General features: G+C 45.9%; 1 protein-coding gene across 1 annotated transcript; it reads right to left on the bottom strand.

The window, feature by feature from the left end:
- Nucleotides 1-6,149: 6,149 nt before the first annotated feature.
- Nucleotides 6,150-18,870, bottom strand: LOC134967015 (trans-1,2-dihydrobenzene-1,2-diol dehydrogenase-like). The gene is made up of 7 exons (XM_063944009.1): nucleotides 18,725-18,870; nucleotides 13,088-13,199; nucleotides 11,140-11,303; nucleotides 9,608-9,860; nucleotides 9,403-9,527; nucleotides 6,389-6,539; nucleotides 6,150-6,308 (listed from the first exon to the last, which is right to left on the bottom strand). Exons 1-7 carry the CDS (start codon nucleotides 18,812-18,814, stop codon nucleotides 6,211-6,213), a joined length of 993 nt encoding a protein of 330 aa, XP_063800079.1. The 5' UTR covers nucleotides 18,815-18,870; the 3' UTR covers nucleotides 6,150-6,210.
- Nucleotides 18,871-19,843: the final 973 nt, after the last annotated feature.

Below are 19,843 nucleotides of genomic sequence, written 5' to 3'. Positions count from 1 at the left end.
TGGTGGCCGTGAACTGTTGGAGCAGTGTCAAATACTAGGGTGTGAGGTAGTCTTTTCAGACGAGGCCACGTCCATTAAAATGAGGCCATGCCCCCTTGCCGGGAGCACGCGCAAGGTTTTTTTTTTTATCTAAGGGGGGGATGCATTTATTTTTTTTTTGGGGGGGGCACATTTTTAAATCTGGGAATTGGCTCCCAGTGCGAGATTTAAAAATGCGCCCCCTCCAGAAACAGCCCTGCGTTGCTGGGGCGGGCCGCGGCAGCTGCGTGATGTCACATGCAGCCGCTGTGACCCGAGACACGGCGGGTAGCCCCCTGCCAGTGCGCAGGAGCTGCAAAGGCAGGGAGCTACTTGCCGGTTGCAAAAACATCACCGCCGTGCGATGCTTTTGCACCCGTGCAGTGGTAGCAGAGCTGGACATGCTGAGCGGACTAGCCCTGTGCTGGCCGTCACCCCGCATGTCTGAGTAAATGATCGTAGGTGTTCTAAATTTAGCACATCTACGATCAGATCTGAATTACCCACTATGCCCCTTTGTCACTGCAGATAGACACGTGGCCTGGTTTGGAAATGCAAGTGGCTGATTCATCTCTGATCCTTGTGGCCACAACAGGAGAACCTGACTAGCCGTTCCCACTCTAACAATGGGCCTAATTCAGACCTGATCATAGTAGCAACTTTGTTAGCAGTTGGGCAAAACCATGTGCACTGCAGGGGGGTGGGGGGGGGGCAGATATAACATGTGCAGAGAGAGTTACATTTGGGTGGGATATTATGTTTCTGTGCAGGGTAAATACTGGTTACTTTATTTTTACACTGCAATTTAGATTTCAGTTTGAACACACCCCACCCAAATCTTACTCTCTCTGCACGTTATATCTGCGTGTGTGTGTGTCCCCCCCCTGCAGTGCACATGGTTTTGCCCATCTGCTAACAAAGTTGCTGCTACGATCAACTCTGAATTAGGCCCAATGGGGGTAATTCCAGGTTGATCGCAGCAGGATATTTTTTAGCAGTTGGGCAAAACCATGGGGGTAATTCCAAGTTGATCGCAGCAGGAAATTTTTTAGCAGTTGGGCAAAACCATGTGCACTGCAGGGGGGGCAGATATAACATGTGCAGAGAGATTAGATTTGGGTGGGTTATTTTATTTCTGTGCAGGGTAATATTGGCTGCTTTATTTTTACACTGCAAATTAGATTGCAGATTGAACACACCACACCCATATCTAACTCTCTCTGCACATGTTATATCTGCCTCCCCTGCAGTGCACATGGTTTTGCCCAGTTGCTAACAGAATTCCTGCTGCGATCAACTTGGAATTACCCCCTATGTGCAGTGCAGGTGGGGCAGTTATAACATGTGCAGAGAGAGTTAGATTTGGGTGGGTTATTTTGTTTCTGTGCAGGGTAAATACTGGCTGCTTTATTTTTATACTGCAAATTAGATTGCAGATTGAACTCACCACACCCAAATCTCTCTCTCTCTGCACATGTTATATCTGCCCCCCCCCCCCCTGCAGTGCACATGGTTTTGCCCAACTGCTAAAAAATTTCCTGCTGCGATCAACTTGGAATTACCCCCAATGATCAAACATAGGGGTTATTAAGGTTTGTTAGCAATTGGACATAACCATGGGGGTGATTCCAAGTTGATCGCAGCAGGATTTTTGATAGCAACTGGGCAAAACCATGTGCACTGCAGGGGAGGAAGATATAACATGTGCAGAAAGAGTTAGATTTTGGTGTGGTGTGTTCAATCTGCAATCTAATTTGCAGTGTAAAAATAAAGCAGCCAGTATTTACCCTGCACAGAAACATTATAACCCACCCAAATCTTACTCTTTCTGCACATGTTATATCTGCCTCCCCTGCAGTGCACATGGTTTTGCCCAGTTGCTATCAAAAATCCTGCTGCGATCAACTTGGAATTACCCCCCATGTGCACTGCAGGAGGGTCAGATATAACATGTGCAGAGAGAGTTAGATTTGGGTGGGTTATATTGTTTTTGTGCAGGGTGAATACTGCCTGCTTTATTTTTACAGTTTGAACAGGCCCACCCAAATCTAAGTCTCTCTGCCCATATTATATCTGCCCCACCTGCAGTGCAACATGGTTTTGCCCAATTGCTAACTTTTTTGGTTTGCTAAAAAACCTGAATAAGGCCCATAGTCGTAAGACATAATGCTTTGTTGTTGCGCTCGCCCTCCCCAATCGGCATTCTGCTGCTGGAATCCTGGTGTCAGTCTGTTAACCACTGGGATCCCGGCTGCCGGCATATCATGCCCAACCCTTTTCAAGTTATAGATCACATATATATATATATATAGTTATAATTAGAGATGAGCGGGTTCGGTTCTCAGAGAACTGAACCCCCCCGAACTTTGCCTTCCGAGTCCGGATCCGAGCCAGGCTCGGATTTTCCCTCTGGACTCGGAAACCCGAACGCGGCAATCTTGCTGTCGGATTCTCGCGGGATTTGGATTCCATATAAGGAGCCGCGCATCGCGGAAATTTTCACTCCAGTCTCGGAGAGTGAGAGGACGTGTATTCAGTGTGCTCAGTGTCTGTTTATTGGGGCGGGAAAGTGGGGTGATAAGTGTTGTGCTGCTCAGTCCAGTCCAGATATCCAGTGTAGCTGTAAAGTGGTGCTGTGTTGTGCATGTTTTGTTCATATGTTTGTAAATCCAGTCATAAGGACACAGAGACATGTGAGTTCACTGCTGTGCTGTTTATTCCATCACCAACTCTAGGCACACTGCACACTGGACCACCCACTTCCCAGCATCCCCCTGGTCCCAGGGACCATCACTGAAGATTCAGGCTTACACAGATTAGTAAGGGAGTGTCTACAAATATTAAGCATTCTAATACACCAACATCACAGTGCAGACCAGTCCAGTGTAGTCAGTGTATTGTGCTGTATCAGTCCAGGCAGATCTATCCAATGTAGATGTAAAGTGGTGCTGTGTTGTGCAGACCAGTCCAGTGTAGTCAGTGTATTGTGCTGTATCAGTCCAGGCAGATATATCCAGTGTAGCTGTAAAGTGGTGCTGTGTTGTGTTTGACCAGTCCAGTGTAGTCAGTGTATTGTGCTGTATCAGTCCAGCCATTCACAGTGTTGGTGTTCTCTGCTGCCATATATCAGTAATTCCAGTATATATATCAGTAATTCCAGTGACGATATACGCTGCTGCTATATATATCCACTGCTACAGTATAACAACCTGTTGGGCTGCATCAGAGCAGTGGTAGTGTCCTGTGTCATCAGTAATTCCAGTGACGATATACGCTGCTGCTATATATATCAACTGCTGCAGTATAACAATTATAACAACCTGTTGGGCTGCATCAGACCAGTGGTAGTGTCCTGTGTCATCAGTAATTCCAGTGACGATACACGCTGCTGCTATATGTCCACTGCTGCAGTATAATAATTATAACAACGTGTTGTGCTGCATCAGACCAGTGGTAGTATCCTGTGTCATCAGTAATTCCAGTCATTCCTGTGATGCATATTGTCTCATATAACTCCCAAAAAGTAATGGAGAACAAAAATTTTGAGGAGAAAATAGGGAAAGATAAAGAAGAACCACTTCCTCCTAGTGCTGAAACTGCTGCCACTAGCCATGACATAGACGATGAAATGCCATCAACGTCGTCTGCCAAGGCCGATGCCCAATGTGATAGTAGAGGGCGTGTAAAATCCAAAAAGCCAAAGTTTAGTAAAAAGACCCAAAAAAGAAATTTAAATGGTCTGAGGAGAAAAGTAAACTTGCCAATATGCCATTTACGACACAGAGTGGCAAGGAACGGCAAGAGGCCCTGTCCTATGTTCATGACTAGTGGTTCAGCTTCACATGACGATGGAAGCCCTCATAACTGAGGCCTTGACACTTATGTTGGTGTTAGATGTGCGCCCGGTATCCGCCATTAGAGCAGTGGGATTTAGACAATTGATGGAAGTATTGTGTCCCCGGTACCAAATCCCATCTAGATTCCACTTCACTAGGCAAGCGATAGCGAGATTTTGCCATTTAATTCCAGTGATGTGGACGTATAATTACAGTGATTTTGCCAATTAATTTCAGTGATTTATAATTATTAATTACAGTGATCTTGCCAATTAATTCCAGTGATTTATAATTATTAATTACAGTGATCTTGCCATTTAATTCCAGTGATTTGGACGTATAAATACAGTGATTTTGCCAATTAATTTCAGTGATTTATAATTATTAATTACAGTGATCTTGCCAATTAATTCCAGTGATTTGGACGTATAATTCCAGTGATTTGGACATATAATTACAGTGGGAATTGTTTGTGTCGCTTGGCTTAGTCATACAGCTACCTCATTGCACCTCTTCGACATCTTTGCATGAGGTGCTGTTTGGTGCCTAGTTTTTGAAAAGTGCCATCCTGTGTGACACTGCGGTATGAGTCCAGCGGTACTGCTGTATTAGCCCTGGGGTACTGCCATATAAGTCCACCAATTGCAGAATTCTTTTAAAAGTGACTGGAGCGTGCTGGAGATGCTGTCAGTGAACCGAACAATTGCGGCCCACTCTCGACATTCAGCCACTGCGTGACACTACTAGATGAGCCAGGTGGTTGTGTCACTTAGCTTAGTCATACAGCAACCTCGGTGCACCTTTTTTTCTTCTTTGCATCATGTGCTGTTAGGGGCCTTTTTTTATATCTGCCCTCCTGTCTGCCACTGCAGTGCCACTCCTAGATGGGCCAATTGTTTGTGTCACTTGGCTCAGTCATACAACTACCTCACTGCAATTCTTTTTCTTCTTTGCATGATGTGCTGTTTGGGGCCTTTTTATTTATATCTGCCCTCCTGTCTGCCACTGCAATGCCATGCCTAGATGGGCCTAATGGTTTGTGTCGCTTGGCTTAGTCATACAACTACCTCATTACAATTCTTTTTCTTCTTTGCATTATGTGCTGTTTGGGGACTAGTTTTTGAATAGTGGCATCCTGTCTGTAACTGCAGTGCCACTCCTAGATGGGCCAGGTGTTTGTGCCGCACACTTGTGTCGCTTAGCTTAGCATACAGCCACCTCGGTGCAACTTTTAGGCCTAAAAACAACATTGTGAGGTGTGAGGTGTTCAGAATAGACTGGAAATGAGTGGAAATGATTGTTATTGAGGTTAATAATACTGTAGGAGCAAAATTACCCCCAAATTCTGTGATTTTAGCTGCTTTTATGGGTTGTTTTTTTTCCAAAAATCATCCAGATCCAAAACCAAAACACGAAAGGGTGGTTTTGTCAAAACCAAGCCAAAACCAAAACACGAAAATGGAATTAGAACCAAAACACAAAGGGGTATATTCAATTGAAGTCGAAAACTGCCGTCTGTCGAAAAGATGGCAGTTTTTGACTTAAGGTCGAATCCTGATTCGACCTATTCAATATTTTCCAAAATTTTTCGACAAGTCGATAAATTCGACTTGTCGAAAAGCACGTGGATCGGCAGAATAGCTGCCGATCCACGTGTTTATGTTGATAACGAGGTCAAAACCGATAGACTGAGATGGTCGAAAAGGGGGCCAAAACCTGACATCAAAATGATGTCGGAATGAGATGCGGACCCAGAGCAGGAGAGGGGGAGGGAGCTGCAGGGAGACGGGGGGACAGCCGGTGGGCATACAGGTAGATCAGCGCTACAGTAGCGCTGCAGCTGGATGTCACTCAGCCGCCCGACCTCACGGCAGCTTCCACCCGGCTCCAGTACGCTGCTGGAGCCGGGTGGAAGCTGCCGTGAGGTCGGGCGGCTGAGTGATATCCTGCTGCAGCGCTACTGTAGCGCTGATCTTCCCTGTATGCCCGCCGGCTGTCCCCCCGCGGCTCTACCCCTTTCTCCTCCTCTGCGTCCCATCTTAATTCGACTTGAAAAAGTCGAATTAAGATGGGTTTGACTTTGAATAGGGGTTGTCGGATCCATTCCGACAAATACATGTCGGAATGGATCCGAGTTTAATTGAATATACCCCTTGGTCTGAATGCTATCGAAATTTACCTTTCACTTTTAACTTAGGTTTAATATTTATTTTACATTTCCAAGTTCAAAAATATATATATAATTAATTATAATACAAAGAAATAAATACTAGCTTTTTACTTATATTTTTATTAAACATTAGTTAATTACAGTAATAATCCGAATGGGAATTGCTGTACTTAATCAGGCTCTGTCCTACGGGAACGTGACTCCAAGTTGCTTGCGTACCTCTTCCATAATGGTGGCTAGCTGCTCACTGTCCGCCAAGCTCATATGTGGACTCTCCTTTAATCCTACAATGCCAGAAGTTATCATTAGAGCGGAGCCTAGTGGACGATAGCGGGACAGTAGGTCACATTATCAGTTACATTACCCTTCAGCAGACACTGGCGCACGTGTTCCGCTTCGTAGCTCAGTCCCGTGCTGTTTGTAAAATGCATGGCCTTCTTGGATGGGGGAAGGGGAAACTTGGTTTCTTTTCCATTAAGGATAACAGAGGTTGGGCACCACATGCATGAAGGAACCTGAGGAGGTAATAACATTTATACTGGGGTAACAAATACAGGATATAAGTCTTGGCAAAGAACCCGTCTTAGGCAGAAAGGTTTGATGCAGCAAAATTATGATTTATTTTTTATTTTTAAAATAATCTTAAAATAATGATAACTACCTTGGTATTAGCGATAATGTTTAAAAATTACAATATCTGTATTTTAAGTGCACACACATCATATAGAACTAGTTATAAGGGTATACAGTTGCTGTTTCAGTTGGTATCCGGGTCCAATATTTAAACATTGGCTATATCTAATTAATACTACTTTGGCCACTGAGAAGTACACATATGTAGCCAGACAAGCAGAATCCAAGTTTAATAAAGTCTGGATCCATTACTGGACGGAAGGGAGACTGTGAAAGACCTGGTAGTCTACCGTGTGTGCGGGGTACTGCACGAAAAAGGGGAGTCTCCTGGCACCTGCCGGGAGATTAGACAAGCATGTTGTAAATAGCGCCACAGTCCAGGGTGCAGAACAGAGGGAGAAATATTTTTGTTACCCTGCATGACTGCCGGATTCTGGCATCTTTTTATTTTTATTTTCAGGTAAGCTTGGATGGCAGGGGGCGGGCATTGGGAGAGATGGGGGTTTGAATTGTGGGGTCTATTTTTCCATGGAAAACTGGAGAAAGATAAAGTATACACCATGTTACAGGCTGTCTTTGAAAAAAAATGACAGGAGCTGATTGTTTGGTAGTTTAGCTCCCTCCACTTTATCACTCCCCAAGACCAGTGGGAAGTTGATAATGGTTAAAATGAGGAAAAGCACACGAGGGAAGAGAACCCTGTTCATGAGAGCTTACAATTGTGGCATACTGGAATGTCAGGAGACAAGAGATATTGGAAAGTTCCAAAAGCCTTTTAATTCTTATCAGTGAGTGGGGGAGTTTATGGCCCCAAAACCAGAAAAACAGTTCTCACAGAGCCTGCCACATGTAGGGGGTTACGACAGAAAGTGTAGGGGGTTTTTAGGACAAGGAACAAAGCACAGGACAGTTCAGTGTGAGCTGAGGACTGAGAATGGAAGGCACAGGCTAAGTGTCCAGGAGAAACGCAGTCTGGGGACTGTGGAACAAGCATGGTACTCCACAGTCCCTGGCATTATAGAATGCATTATAGAGTGCTGCTAGGAAGAGCAAAGATATCCAGATGTGCAGTGTGAGAGCCATAGTATGCAGAGTACAGTAGAAGGAACCAGGAACAAAGGCATCTTCAGGGATACCCAAGAAGCAGGACGGGAGGTCTGAGTCTGCGGGAGAAGACGACCTGGGTGAGTGGTAGGAACCACGTTTGGTGGAAGGCCCCCAGTAACGTGTCCATGAGAGATCCCGTTTAGATAGAGCCCCTAGCGAATGGGGTAGAGCACACTCAAATGAATCTCAGTTTGCGGTTGCTGCACTACTGATTCCCAGAGACTGCGCTGGTATGTACTGTAATGCTGTCACATCATTGTTAATGCTGTTATTGCCCGTGAAGCAAATGAAAGGAGATGTAACCTGATGTAACCCATATGAATATTGTGCTGGAGAGGAGAATGAGGCGTTAAATCTTATTGTCGTGATAACCCTGTCTGAACTGTGAATAAACTACTTGCTTATGTGAGGAGATGGCCTGGCGTGACAATGCTTTTAAAAACACTGATGGATCTGGCGCTGCCTGGCTATCACACAATCTAATGGGCAATGGGAGAAAGACAGGGGTGACACAGGGCACTATCCACCAATCATCATGAGAGTCACTATCATACCCACATACCCAGAAACTGCAACTGTACAGGCCTAACCTGCTGACAGACAGGCGGTGTATGCATAATGTATGCTGAGCAAACCGTGCAGGTATATGTCTGTATACAGTCCAACTCATACAAGTTGTCAAATTAAGTGATTTAGGTCTGTTCAACTGGGGGAAGCATTTGATATCCCGACCGCCAGGATACCTACAACAATTCTCCACGATACCCCTGGAGGAAGAATAAATAGTGTGGCGCGCTACTGTGCCCACAGCGTGGCGAGTGCAACAAGCCCGCAAGGGGCTCTTTTGCGCTCGCCCCGCTGCCGGCATTCCGGCGGTCGGGATCCTGGTGCCGGTATGCTGGGCTCCGGGATATCGTAGTAGACCCGTGCAACTGATAGCCCCATCAGCTGCTATCCTACTGTAGAACATTATTCTAATCAGAGATCTGGAAGTGTTCGGCTGTACAGGTGATTTCTGCACATTCCGGAGACTGATCTTATGTTCTGTTGCAGGAGAGATTTGGGGGGTTATTTATGGTTTCCGCAGCAAGATCTGCGTCCATATACTCACATGCTGGGGGCCACCCAACATGTAAGTGGCGTCAGCCCGCGATACGTTCGCAATTTAATTGCGGGTGCATCAATTTAAGGTCAACCCCTGCGGCTTTGTGTGACGTCATACGCAGCTGCCCCGAAAATGCTCCCAACACGCCCCTGTTTTGCCTGCCACGCCCCCACAACGCCACGTTGTGGACCCATCCTTCGGGGATGTGCCTACAGTGTGAACAACCACGCAGGCGCGATGCGCAGTTTGCCGATGTTTGGCAAACTGCAATGCGACAGGATCAGCGGCCTACTCTGAATAAGGCCCTTTGTCATTAAGCTTCTTCAGAGTAGGGAGATCATTGTGGGTAGGAAATGTTCATTGAATAAGAGAACTATTTTAGTGCACATATTAACTTTGGCCATGTTCTGCGAGAGCAATTGTGTTTTTTTAATCATAATCAAATAATCAAAATCTAAATTATAGAGACTGTTGACTAAAAAATTTTGCAATTTTAAGTATTTTTGTTTTCCCTCTGCGCTCATCAGCAATACCTGAATCATTCCTGTGGAGCCACAAATGGCAGCCTGGTTTGGCATGGCAACCATCATGGTGCAGGTGAGGATGGCTTGCCGTTTCCCAGGGTACTGGAGAACAATCGTTATGGTTTCATCAACCCCTAGTAGAGAACAGAAGCAGTGGTAAGTGCTGGGAACGGTGCCCGTAGCGCATTGCTATGCTATCCATTGGAGGACTCACCAGTCTCATACAGAAAACCTCGGGCAGTCACAGACTCAGGCTTTTCATCTTTAAATACCATTAAGGCAAACTGGATGCAGTAACAGCCGATGTCCAGGAGAGCCCCACCACCCAGCTCCTTCTTCACCGCTCTGGGGACATGATACTGGTTAGAGCCAAATTCTGCCCGTACAACTTTCACATCTCCAATTGCCTTCTGGGATAAGAGGGTGCGGATCTGATCATAGACAGGGAAGAAGCGGCTCCACATTGCCTGTGATACAATGAGATATCATGATATTAATTATGAGTAGCGTAAAAGTTATTTTCCGTGAATTCATTATTCACAGTCTGAATTGTTGAATATTAAAAGTAGTATTGCTTGAAAGATGTATTCCCCTAAACAGAGAGACTCCGATGAGTCCCCATGGACTCCCGCGAGAGCAGCTCACCACCTATATCTACCCTCAAGATTTTCTGCTGTATGAAGCTGAATTTGCTAGGATAGGGATGACCCCCCTGTTATTTTAGGAAGTGTGGCTTTCCTTCCCAATTCACCCCACCCTTGTTCCAGGGTCCAGATCCATTAAAAGCTTCTTCCCACTAGCTGTCTACCAGCTGAACAATATATAATAAGAATGGTGTATTTGTAAAGGAAGGCACAGATGTCTTCATGAGAACACTCCTCAGTACAGCTCAAGCACATGTGTAGTAAGCCACCTTAGCCTGGGTACACACCAGAACAACGGGCAATCAGGCCGATGGTTGGGCCAAATTCCCTTCAGCCCGGACAATGCCGATTGCAAATGTGCACCATGAAGATTTATTGAATGATGGAATGATCACTGTCCCATCCTTCATTAATACGCACCGGGTCGCATGCAATATTTTTCGGTTGGCCATGCAGCAGGGCCGACCAGAAGATGTTGCATGCGACACATGGGAGCGGTCAGTGGCGGGTACACACTGCACGATGTAGACCTTTTGTCATACTGATATTGCAAAACATCCCAACATTGTGCTAGAGTGTACCCACCCTAAGTAGGAGGATACTGTATGCATGGACTGTACCTTTATACCACCGAATTACCCTGCTGTATGTGTACACTCCCCTCCCCTAGGAAAGCAACAATTACTGGTCAAAATGTTATTTATGGAACCAAATGAATCAATAAATCTCAGTTTCTGCGGCGTGTCAGAGTGCGGCACTAGGCACGCCCAGTGGAGGGAGCTAGACGCATCCTATTTTCAAAAGTGTGGGTTTTAAAGCTATAGAAGCCAAAACTGTCAGATGGTAGCAGGAAACACCATCTAATGTACAACAATGGATACATCCCTGTGCACCCAAAGTTCCTGAATCTCACAATTTATCAATCAACCATCATCTAATGGTTCGACACAAGAATGCTTTTACATGTTCCCCTGATCCAACCCAACCAGTCATACAGAATTCAATCAAAATTGTGCTACTACCAAACCAGTAAGGGGTAAAAAATTTTAGACATTTTATACAACTACAGTAATTATAATACTTTTCACAAAAAGAACTGTACCTCCATGAAAAAGACATTGTATTTCCTAGCGGCCAATGTCAGCTCTTTGACCTCCGATGAGTTCATGGCCAGGGGTTTTTCACACACAACATTTTTCCTGTTTTGAAGGAACATCAGTACTACTTCCCGATGGACTATATGTAAGACACCAACATAGACAACATCTGCAAGACAGTATCATTTCATTTAAAGTTGAAGGTACACCTATGATATATCTATTTTCCTTCAGTTTTTATTGTTGTTGTTTTTTTGTTTGTTTTTACATAAATATTAAAGGACAAATGTGCAGGATTACTCATGTTATAGGACGTTACTTATTTTCTATGATGGTGTTTAATGCAAAGTTCACCATTCAGTTGCCATTGTTTGCCTTAAATTTTCCACAAATAGCTCTACCCACAGCCACCAAAGAGATGCTCAGAAAATTTGCGGTGCTGTTGTATTGTAATTCCCAGCAATGTACATTGCTCATACGTTGCACAGATAGATAACATAACACTAAGTATAGCATATTATATACTGTGTTAAGACAATTTAGCAAATCCAATGTTTGTGACTGTACAAAGTAGCTCCAAACCTCTCAACAGCTATTATTTACACGGGATAATCTGTATTTGCAGATCTAGAAAAGGGTGTGGTCTCTTGATAATGTGGGCGTTGGTTAGGTGGATCTGGAGATGGGTGGATGGATCTAGGCTTGATCTGGGCAGATTATGGGAGTTGTTTAGAAGTGTTCAACGTTTTATAAATCAGTGGTGTCTTTATCGCAGAAAATAATCCAGATTAGCCAGTGTGTGCCATTCTGGGTACTCATGGTATTGCAGTATTTTATACCATACAGTGGCATATCAAGAGAGGAGGGGACCCGGTGCAGTCTCCGTGTTTGGGACCCCTCCTCTCCCGTAGCCGGCAGTGCTCTGAGTGCTATAGACTCTGGCACAGTAATTTATTACTTAAATTGAGCAAACACTTTATAAAGCATTAGTGGTACTTTGGCCCCGTTTTTGTGTGTCCCATATGCCATTGAGTTTTACACAACATACTGTAAATTCAGATGAATTGAAATGACCATGTGCAAAGATTGTAGCAAGCTCTGCTGCCACCCAGTGGCACCTGAAGAAATGGCAGAAGTCCGCACAATTTTCCTCCATTGGAGCTTTACAAGGGCAGATAGTGAAATGATAGTGCATACCTCCCAACTTTTGGTTCCCTTTGAATAGGGAACAGGGTAGGGCTGGCCATCGGTGTGCCTGCCATCGATGGTTACCATCGATGGTTATATGGCAGGTGTCCATCGATGGTTACATACTATACAACAGATGACCATGGATGGTTTCAAAAACCGATGGTCATCCATGTACTTTCACTGACTGGCCCATGGGCCAAACAGAACCTGGGTGTGGGGCTTCCTGTGATTCAAGACAAACCACAAGCTGCCCACCCATCCACTCATACAGTATGTACTGTAAACAGCTAGACGGTTCTATGTTAATCATCATCTATGTTAATCATCTTGCATAAATAACAACCAAAAAAGCATAACAGGAGCTACCTCTAACATTATACAGCAAAGTACTCAGCAAGAGCTACAATATGCCTTTATCACCTCCAAATCAGGGATTCTTTTCTGTCTGCGTGATGCTACATATCCTCACATGTGATAGGTGGCCCTGACACACACACCTTCCAGATGGCAAACTGGTTTGGTCTGCTTTCCTCCTGTTTCATGTAATCGCATGTGACGTCATATATTTTCATTCCCTTTACATACAGCGCTGTGTTATATTATTACATTTTATAAATGTGAAAATAATCCCCGATTACTGCCAAAGAGAATTATGTGAGTAGTTTAAGTGCAGAGCATTTTGTACTAGAAGCTGGACATTCTGCACCCCACAGAGCCCTTACTGTGTTTCATTTCCCCCACTATGACATAGCAAATCCTCACCAATACTTGGGTCCTTGGCAAGCTCCTCATAGGAACCATAGACTTTCGGTATGTTGTGAGTTTGGGCAAATTCCTTAGCCCGCTTCAGGTCTGTTGCTGCAACCGACACGGCCTGCGGGGAAGAGACGGATTGTTAGCACATTATAATATGCACAGACAGTCACCATGTAAGCCTGGACACGCATGGTTAGTATACACAACACGACCACACCGCTATTATTGCTCATACACGTGCTACACCTGCAGCAAGCTACTTGCAGATAAGCCTGGGATATGTTTGCTACCTGCCACAATATGAAAACTGAAGTTCAGCAAGGTTATATATTCTGAGGTGAAGGCCCTGTAAGCTAGAGAGAGAGAAGTATAGACAGTTACTACCCCGTCTCCAGGCCGTTGCTCCTGGCGGTAGTAAAAAAAACAAAGTTTAAACCTAGCGGGTCCCCATAATATTCCAGCCAAAGGAACAAGACGGCTGTAAATTTGGCCAGCGAGTTGAAGGTGATGCATGAGAGCATAGAGCCCAGCTTCTGCTATACAGAGACGCAGTGAGTGGTGACCCTACTGATAGTCGGTGAGGAACAGGGTAGGGCTGATTAAGACAGAGACAGGATGGTGTGATCAAGAGGGGTTCTGTTGTTTCTTGTGACTGATTTCCTGTACAGTGCATGAGATGCTTATGTGCACTAAACCCATTATGGGGGCAGCATGTATGTTGTACAGAGATGTATCCTGGGAGAGACTATATAACCCCTACCTGTCATATGACCTGTGGCTTCATCTGGAATGCTGAATGGCAGTGCCTGGAATTGATAGGAAAGACTGTCAGGACCTATGACGGCATTGGAGCAACCCCTGACGTAACACCGGAATCTCGTACTAGTTTTCCATGCACAAAATGCCATATGATATCTACTGTCCAGCACTGGGGTTCCCTGGACTGCGTGACTGTCAGGTGCCAATCACCTAAGCTCAGTGTCACTAGAAACTGTTATATATGTTTACCTAAAATACATGTAACATGTGTGTGAGTTTTGCCCAATATACCAACATGTGGGAAGCAGTTAGCTCCTCGACATATTGGACCGACGCCGGGATCCCGATGTAGGAAGCAATGTTGGAATCTAGATACCGACACCACTCGGGATACCGGCATCACATTACCGACAGCCGGCATCCCGATCATCCTAACAGCGGGACGCACTGGCGTCCTGCCGCCTGGTGGAGGGGGAGAGGGGTGTTCAGTTTAGGAAGAAGAAGGAAGGTTAGGGTTAGGGAGCAGGGACAGGAAGGTTAGGGTTAGGGACCGGGGAGGGAGGGTTAGGGATAGACACATAGCGGGGGGAGGTTAGGGTTAGGCATCAAGCGGGGAGGGTTAGGTATACTGTAGGGGGCAGAGGAGGGTTAGGGGGCTTTCTGCTGCCCTGTCGGAAATATGATGGACACGATGCCGCTGTCTGTAGACTGACCGCCGGCATCCCATCCATCGGCAAATCATACTGATCCCCAGCATATGACTTGTGTACCCAACCGGTGTCAGATGGGTGGGCAGGAGAGGGGAAGGAATAGCCTGTCAGGGGAGCTTAGTTATAAATGAAAGACACAATAATGGAGGAGAAACCCCATCCGTTCCTAACAAGTCGTTTCTTATCTAACATTTTATTTCCAGATCTGTGCTGCTGAACTAGTAGGTAGTAGTGTCCCTCTAGATGTTGCTGGACTAACAGACCATGGGGGTCATTCTGACCCGTTCGCACCCAGCGGTTTGTCGCTGCGGTGCGAACGGGTCTGGAATGCGCATACGGGGCGGACGCACTGCACGTGCGCGACGTTGCCCGGCGACAGGGGTCGCCGGGTTACGTCCAGAAAAACGAAGAAGGCAGGAAGAAGGCGGACCTGGGCGTCACCAAAGCATTTCCAGCTGTTTTCGGGGAGTGGATTTGAAAATGCAGGCGTGTCCAGGAGAACGGAGGGCGGATGTCTGACGTCAAAGCTGGCTCCAGCATTGCAGAGATCGTCGCACAGGGTAAGTATGTCCAGGGCTAGTCTTGTTTTACTTGAAATTTTTTTAGCATAGCAGGGCTGCACAAGCGATCGCAGCCCTGCTAAGCTAAAATGCACTCCCCCATAGGCGTGGACTAGTTGATCGCAGCAGCAGCAAAAAGTTGCTGGCTTCGATCAGAGTCGGACTGGCCCACAGGGGTACCAGGGAAACCACCGGTAGGCCCCACTGCCTGAGGGCCCACTCCCTCCTCTAGGGATCAGGTTCCAGACTGTGCACTTGTATTATACATGGTAGATATGTTGCATTACACTGCATTAAACTATTGTGTATTTCAAGCCTCTGTGGAGGCTGGCCACACCCCCTTTGTAGGCTGACCACACCCCTAAGTATGGGCCCCTATAACTGCGTTCCCCCGGTGGGCCCTTCATGTCCCAGTCAGATACTGGCTGCGATCAACTCGGAATGACCACCCATGTCGTCCTTCTGACTGGATCACGAGAGGTTATACTAGGAACAATACAGCTGGTACAATCGCCAGCATACCAGTAATGTACCAAGACTGGGCAAACACCACAGTGCGTACTACACACATTGTCTGATCATTGGGGGTAATTCCAAGTTGATCGCAGCAGGAAATTTTTTAGCAGTTGGGCAAAACCATGGCCCTCATTCCGAGTTGTTCGCTCGCTAGCTGCTTTTAGCAGCATTGCACACGCTAAGCCGCCGCCCTCTGGGAGTGTATCTTAGCATAGCAGAATTGGGAACGAAAGATTCGCAAAACTGAGAATAGAAATTTCTTAGCAGTTTCTGAGTAGCTCGACACTTACTCTGCCACTGCGACCAGTTCAGTCAGTTTCGTTCCTGGTTTGACGTCACAAACACACCCAGCGTTCGCCCAGACACTCTCCCGTTTCTCCAGCCACTCCCGCGTTTTTCCCAGAAACTGCAGCGTTTTTTCACACACACCCATAAAACGGCCAGTTTCCGCCCAGAAACACCCACTTCCTGTCAATCACACTCCGATCACCAGAACGAAGAAAAATCCTCGTAATGCCGTGAGTAAAATACCTAACTTTTGAGTAAAATAACTAAGCGCATGCGCTCTGCGAACATTGCGCATGTGCAGTAAGCGACTAATCGCAATATAGCGAAATTCGGCAACGAGCGAACAACTCGGAATGCAGGGGAGGCAGATATAACATGTGCAGAGAGAGTTAGATTTGGGTGTGGTGAGTTCAATCTGCAATCTAAATTGCAGTGTAAAAATAAAGCAGCCAGTATTTACCCTGCACAGAAACAATATAACCCACCCAAATCTAACTCTCTCTGCACATGTTATATCTGCCTCCCCTGCGGTGCACATGGGGGGTCATTTTGAGTTGTTTGCTCGTTATTTTTTTCTCGCAACGGAGCGATTAGTCGCTAATGTGCATGCGCAATGTCCGCAGTGCGACTGCGCCAAGTAAATTTGCTATGCAGTTAGGTTTTTTACTCACGGCATTACGAGGTTTTTTCTTCGTTCTGGTGATCGTAATGTGATTGACAGGAAGTGGGTGTTTCTGGGCGGAAACTGGCCATTTTATGGGTGTGTGCGAAAAAACGCTACCGTTTCTGGGAAAAACGCGGGAGTGGCTGGAGAAACGGAGGAGTGTCTGGCCGAACGCTGGGTGTGTTTGTGACGTCAAACCAGGAACGACAAGCACTGAACTGATCGCACTGGCTGAGTAAGTCTCCAGCTACTCAGAAACTGCACAGAGAAGTCTTTTCGCAATATTGCGAATCTTTCGTTCGCAATTCTACTATGCTAAGATTCACTCCCAGTAGGCGGCGGCTTAGCGTGTGCAAAGCTGCTAAAAGCAGCTTGCGAGCGAACAACTTGGAATGACCACCATGGTTTTGCCCAACTGCTAAAAAATTTCCTGCTGCGATCAACTTGGAATTACCCCTAGTAATTTTAAAGGGGTAGTTACCACAAAAGAATTTGAATGTTCCAAATAGAAAATATTCATTTAGCAACCAAATAAATACACAAATAAATAATTTAATAAAAAAGAATGTTGTATTGTTTATGATATAATGACCTACAGTCTATTGCATAATTCTTATAATGTTTCTGAAGGAATCTGGGGGTCATTCAGACCTGATTGCTTGCTATCTTTTTTTGCTGCGCTGCGATCAGGTTAGAACTGCGCATGCATATGCACCGCAATGCGCAGGCGTGTCGCACGGGTACAAAGCAGTTCGTTACTCTGCGATTGGTTTGTGCAAAGAATCCATTCGCACGGGCGATCGCAAAGAGATTTACAGAAAGAAGGCGTTTGTGGGTGGCAACTGACCGTTTTCTGGGAGTGTTTGGGAAAACGCATCCGTGTCGAAGCGTTTGCAGGGCGGGTGTCTGACGTCAATTCCGGGCCGGGCCCGTACAGGCTGTAGTGATCGCAGAGGCTGAGCAAGTTCTGGGCAACTCAGAAACTGCACAAAGTTTTTTTGTAGTGCTCGGCTGCACATGCGATCGCACACTTGCAAAGTAAATATACACTCCCCTATAGGCGGCGACTATCCGATCACAGCGCTGCAAAAAACTGCTAGCGAGCAATCAGGTCTGAATGACCCCCCAGAACACTACAATATAGTTTAACAGGCAAAACAGAAATCTCCTTGTAATTGATATCTGTAAAATGCTCAGAAGTCGGACGTAGTTGGGAGCAGATCGTTTAACTAACCTTTGCATAATTCAGCTGCAGTCTATCAGATCTCCAATGTAAGAAGATACAATTCCAATACTTACACATGGGGGTAAATTTACTAAGATGGGAGTTCTATTTAAGATGGGATGTTGCCCATAGCAACCAATCAGATTCTACTTCTAATTTATTTAGCACCTTCTAGAAGATAATACCTGGAATCTGATTGGTTTCTATGGGCAACATCCCATCTTAAATAGAACTCCCATCTTTGTAAATTTACCCCATGTTATCTTCCCACTCGGTTGGTGGCGTGGACCCACCAACCGAGTGGGAATAATCTGCGGTGGTCAGGATTCCATCTGTCGGCATTTCACAAGCTGTCGGGATTCCAGAGTCGGTTTCCTTAACTGCATCCCCTATAGACTAATGTGCTGATCTTTATATCTATCATTCCATTATTTTTTATTTGAAGTTAAATAAATAAATGTTTCATTAGACTTATAACCTTAATTTATGATATTGAGACTTTTTCTTTAACCTGTACCTTATCCAGCGGTGTGTTGGTGTCCGAGTGTGACTAATACTTTATACTTAATCCAGTGACAGCAAAACAAATTGAGAATGTTAACCCCATTTATTCTCAATATCTACATGAACTTTTGGAACCTTGAATTACCATGAAATGCTTTACTGTAGCGCTAGAACCACTGCATTCAGCTGATACCTTCTTGTTTAAATATATTTGGCTTATACAGCACGTTTGCACTGGCTGCACCCTAATGCTTCCTGTGTATGTGCTACAGGAGACTGTCGTGCTGTCTCCTTCCTTGCTGTGCGCCTGCTGCACTTGGGTGCTGACTGTGATGCCAGACAGACTGCCTCTGGGACTCTTCTTGTTTCATGCTAATTCATATAAAGCGAACTATGCAGGGTTTTAGCAGGACTCACCTGGTGATCCTGAGCTGGCAGGGTCTGCAGAGCTACCATGAAATCATTGCTAATCTTCCCTGCAGAACAGATACCCCACTTTGTGGCCATGGTGGCAGCAAATGCCCCGCTCCTGGCAGATTCCTGATACGGGCAGAGATGTGATGCTGTGTATCTGACAGCCTGCCTTTATATGATCATAGAATGGGAGTGTCCAGGTTACTAGAAGCAAACACCTGCTGACAAATCAGTGGTTGAGCTTAAGCCAAGACCCTATTACACAGTCCTGTGTTACATACATTGGATGGCTTGTAACTAAGTACCTCTTGCTACCACTAGAGGACACTATATATATATATATATATATATATATATGTATTAGTATTGAAATGTCACTTTGATAAAAATGACAGCCTTTTCTTAATTTTTGAAAGTTGATGTCATAGGCAAACACAGGGGGGATTTCCGGTTGCCCAGAAGCCCCACTCCTCTTGGCAAGTGGCTCAAATTATGACAATCGCAATGGTATTTAATACAATTACTAGAACTGCTGCCACATCATGCAGTTTAGAGGACTGAACAGAGCTGTGGCACATGCCTAGTGGTAGCAGCTTCTTCTACAAAGTTTGCTGTGGGTGGTTCTGAGCAGTGGCGTCATGAGGGGGGTGCGGCCCGCACACGGGTGTCACCCTTCAATGGAGTGACACCAAAATTGAAAAAGAGCTGCACACATGCACCCCATCCCAACCACAGACTTAACAGACATGTCCGTGGCACCAAGCCCCCGCACCCCAGCCAACTCATGAGCCAGACTGAAAGTCATTCAGAAGCCCGTCTGCTTGTACACCGCCGAGCTGCCGCCGGGTCCAGTAGCGCACGCAGGGGGGTTTTCTGGCCAAAGGCAGCTCTTCACACACAGCAGATGGCCGAGGGGAGCTGTAGCGGGCTCTCTACAGCAGCGGGGGATTCACGATCGCGGCAGTGGCGGGAGCTCAGCAGGTATTGGCAGCAGCTGAGTAAGCAGACACCAGTAGCTGCGGCTGCGGGTGTTCGGCAGTGGTTGGTGCTGCTGGGGATACAGACACCGGCAGCAACCCTCCGTGACCACAGCATAACCCTAACCTCCCCGGTAAGTGCCTA

The sequence above is a fragment of the Pseudophryne corroboree genome, chromosome 10 (assembly GCF_028390025.1).
Source record: "Pseudophryne corroboree isolate aPseCor3 chromosome 10, aPseCor3.hap2, whole genome shotgun sequence".
Taxonomy (NCBI): domain Eukaryota; kingdom Metazoa; phylum Chordata; class Amphibia; order Anura; family Myobatrachidae; genus Pseudophryne; species Pseudophryne corroboree.
The sequence above is the reverse complement of the archived record's forward strand: the minus strand, read 5'-3'. Positions and strand labels throughout refer to the sequence as shown.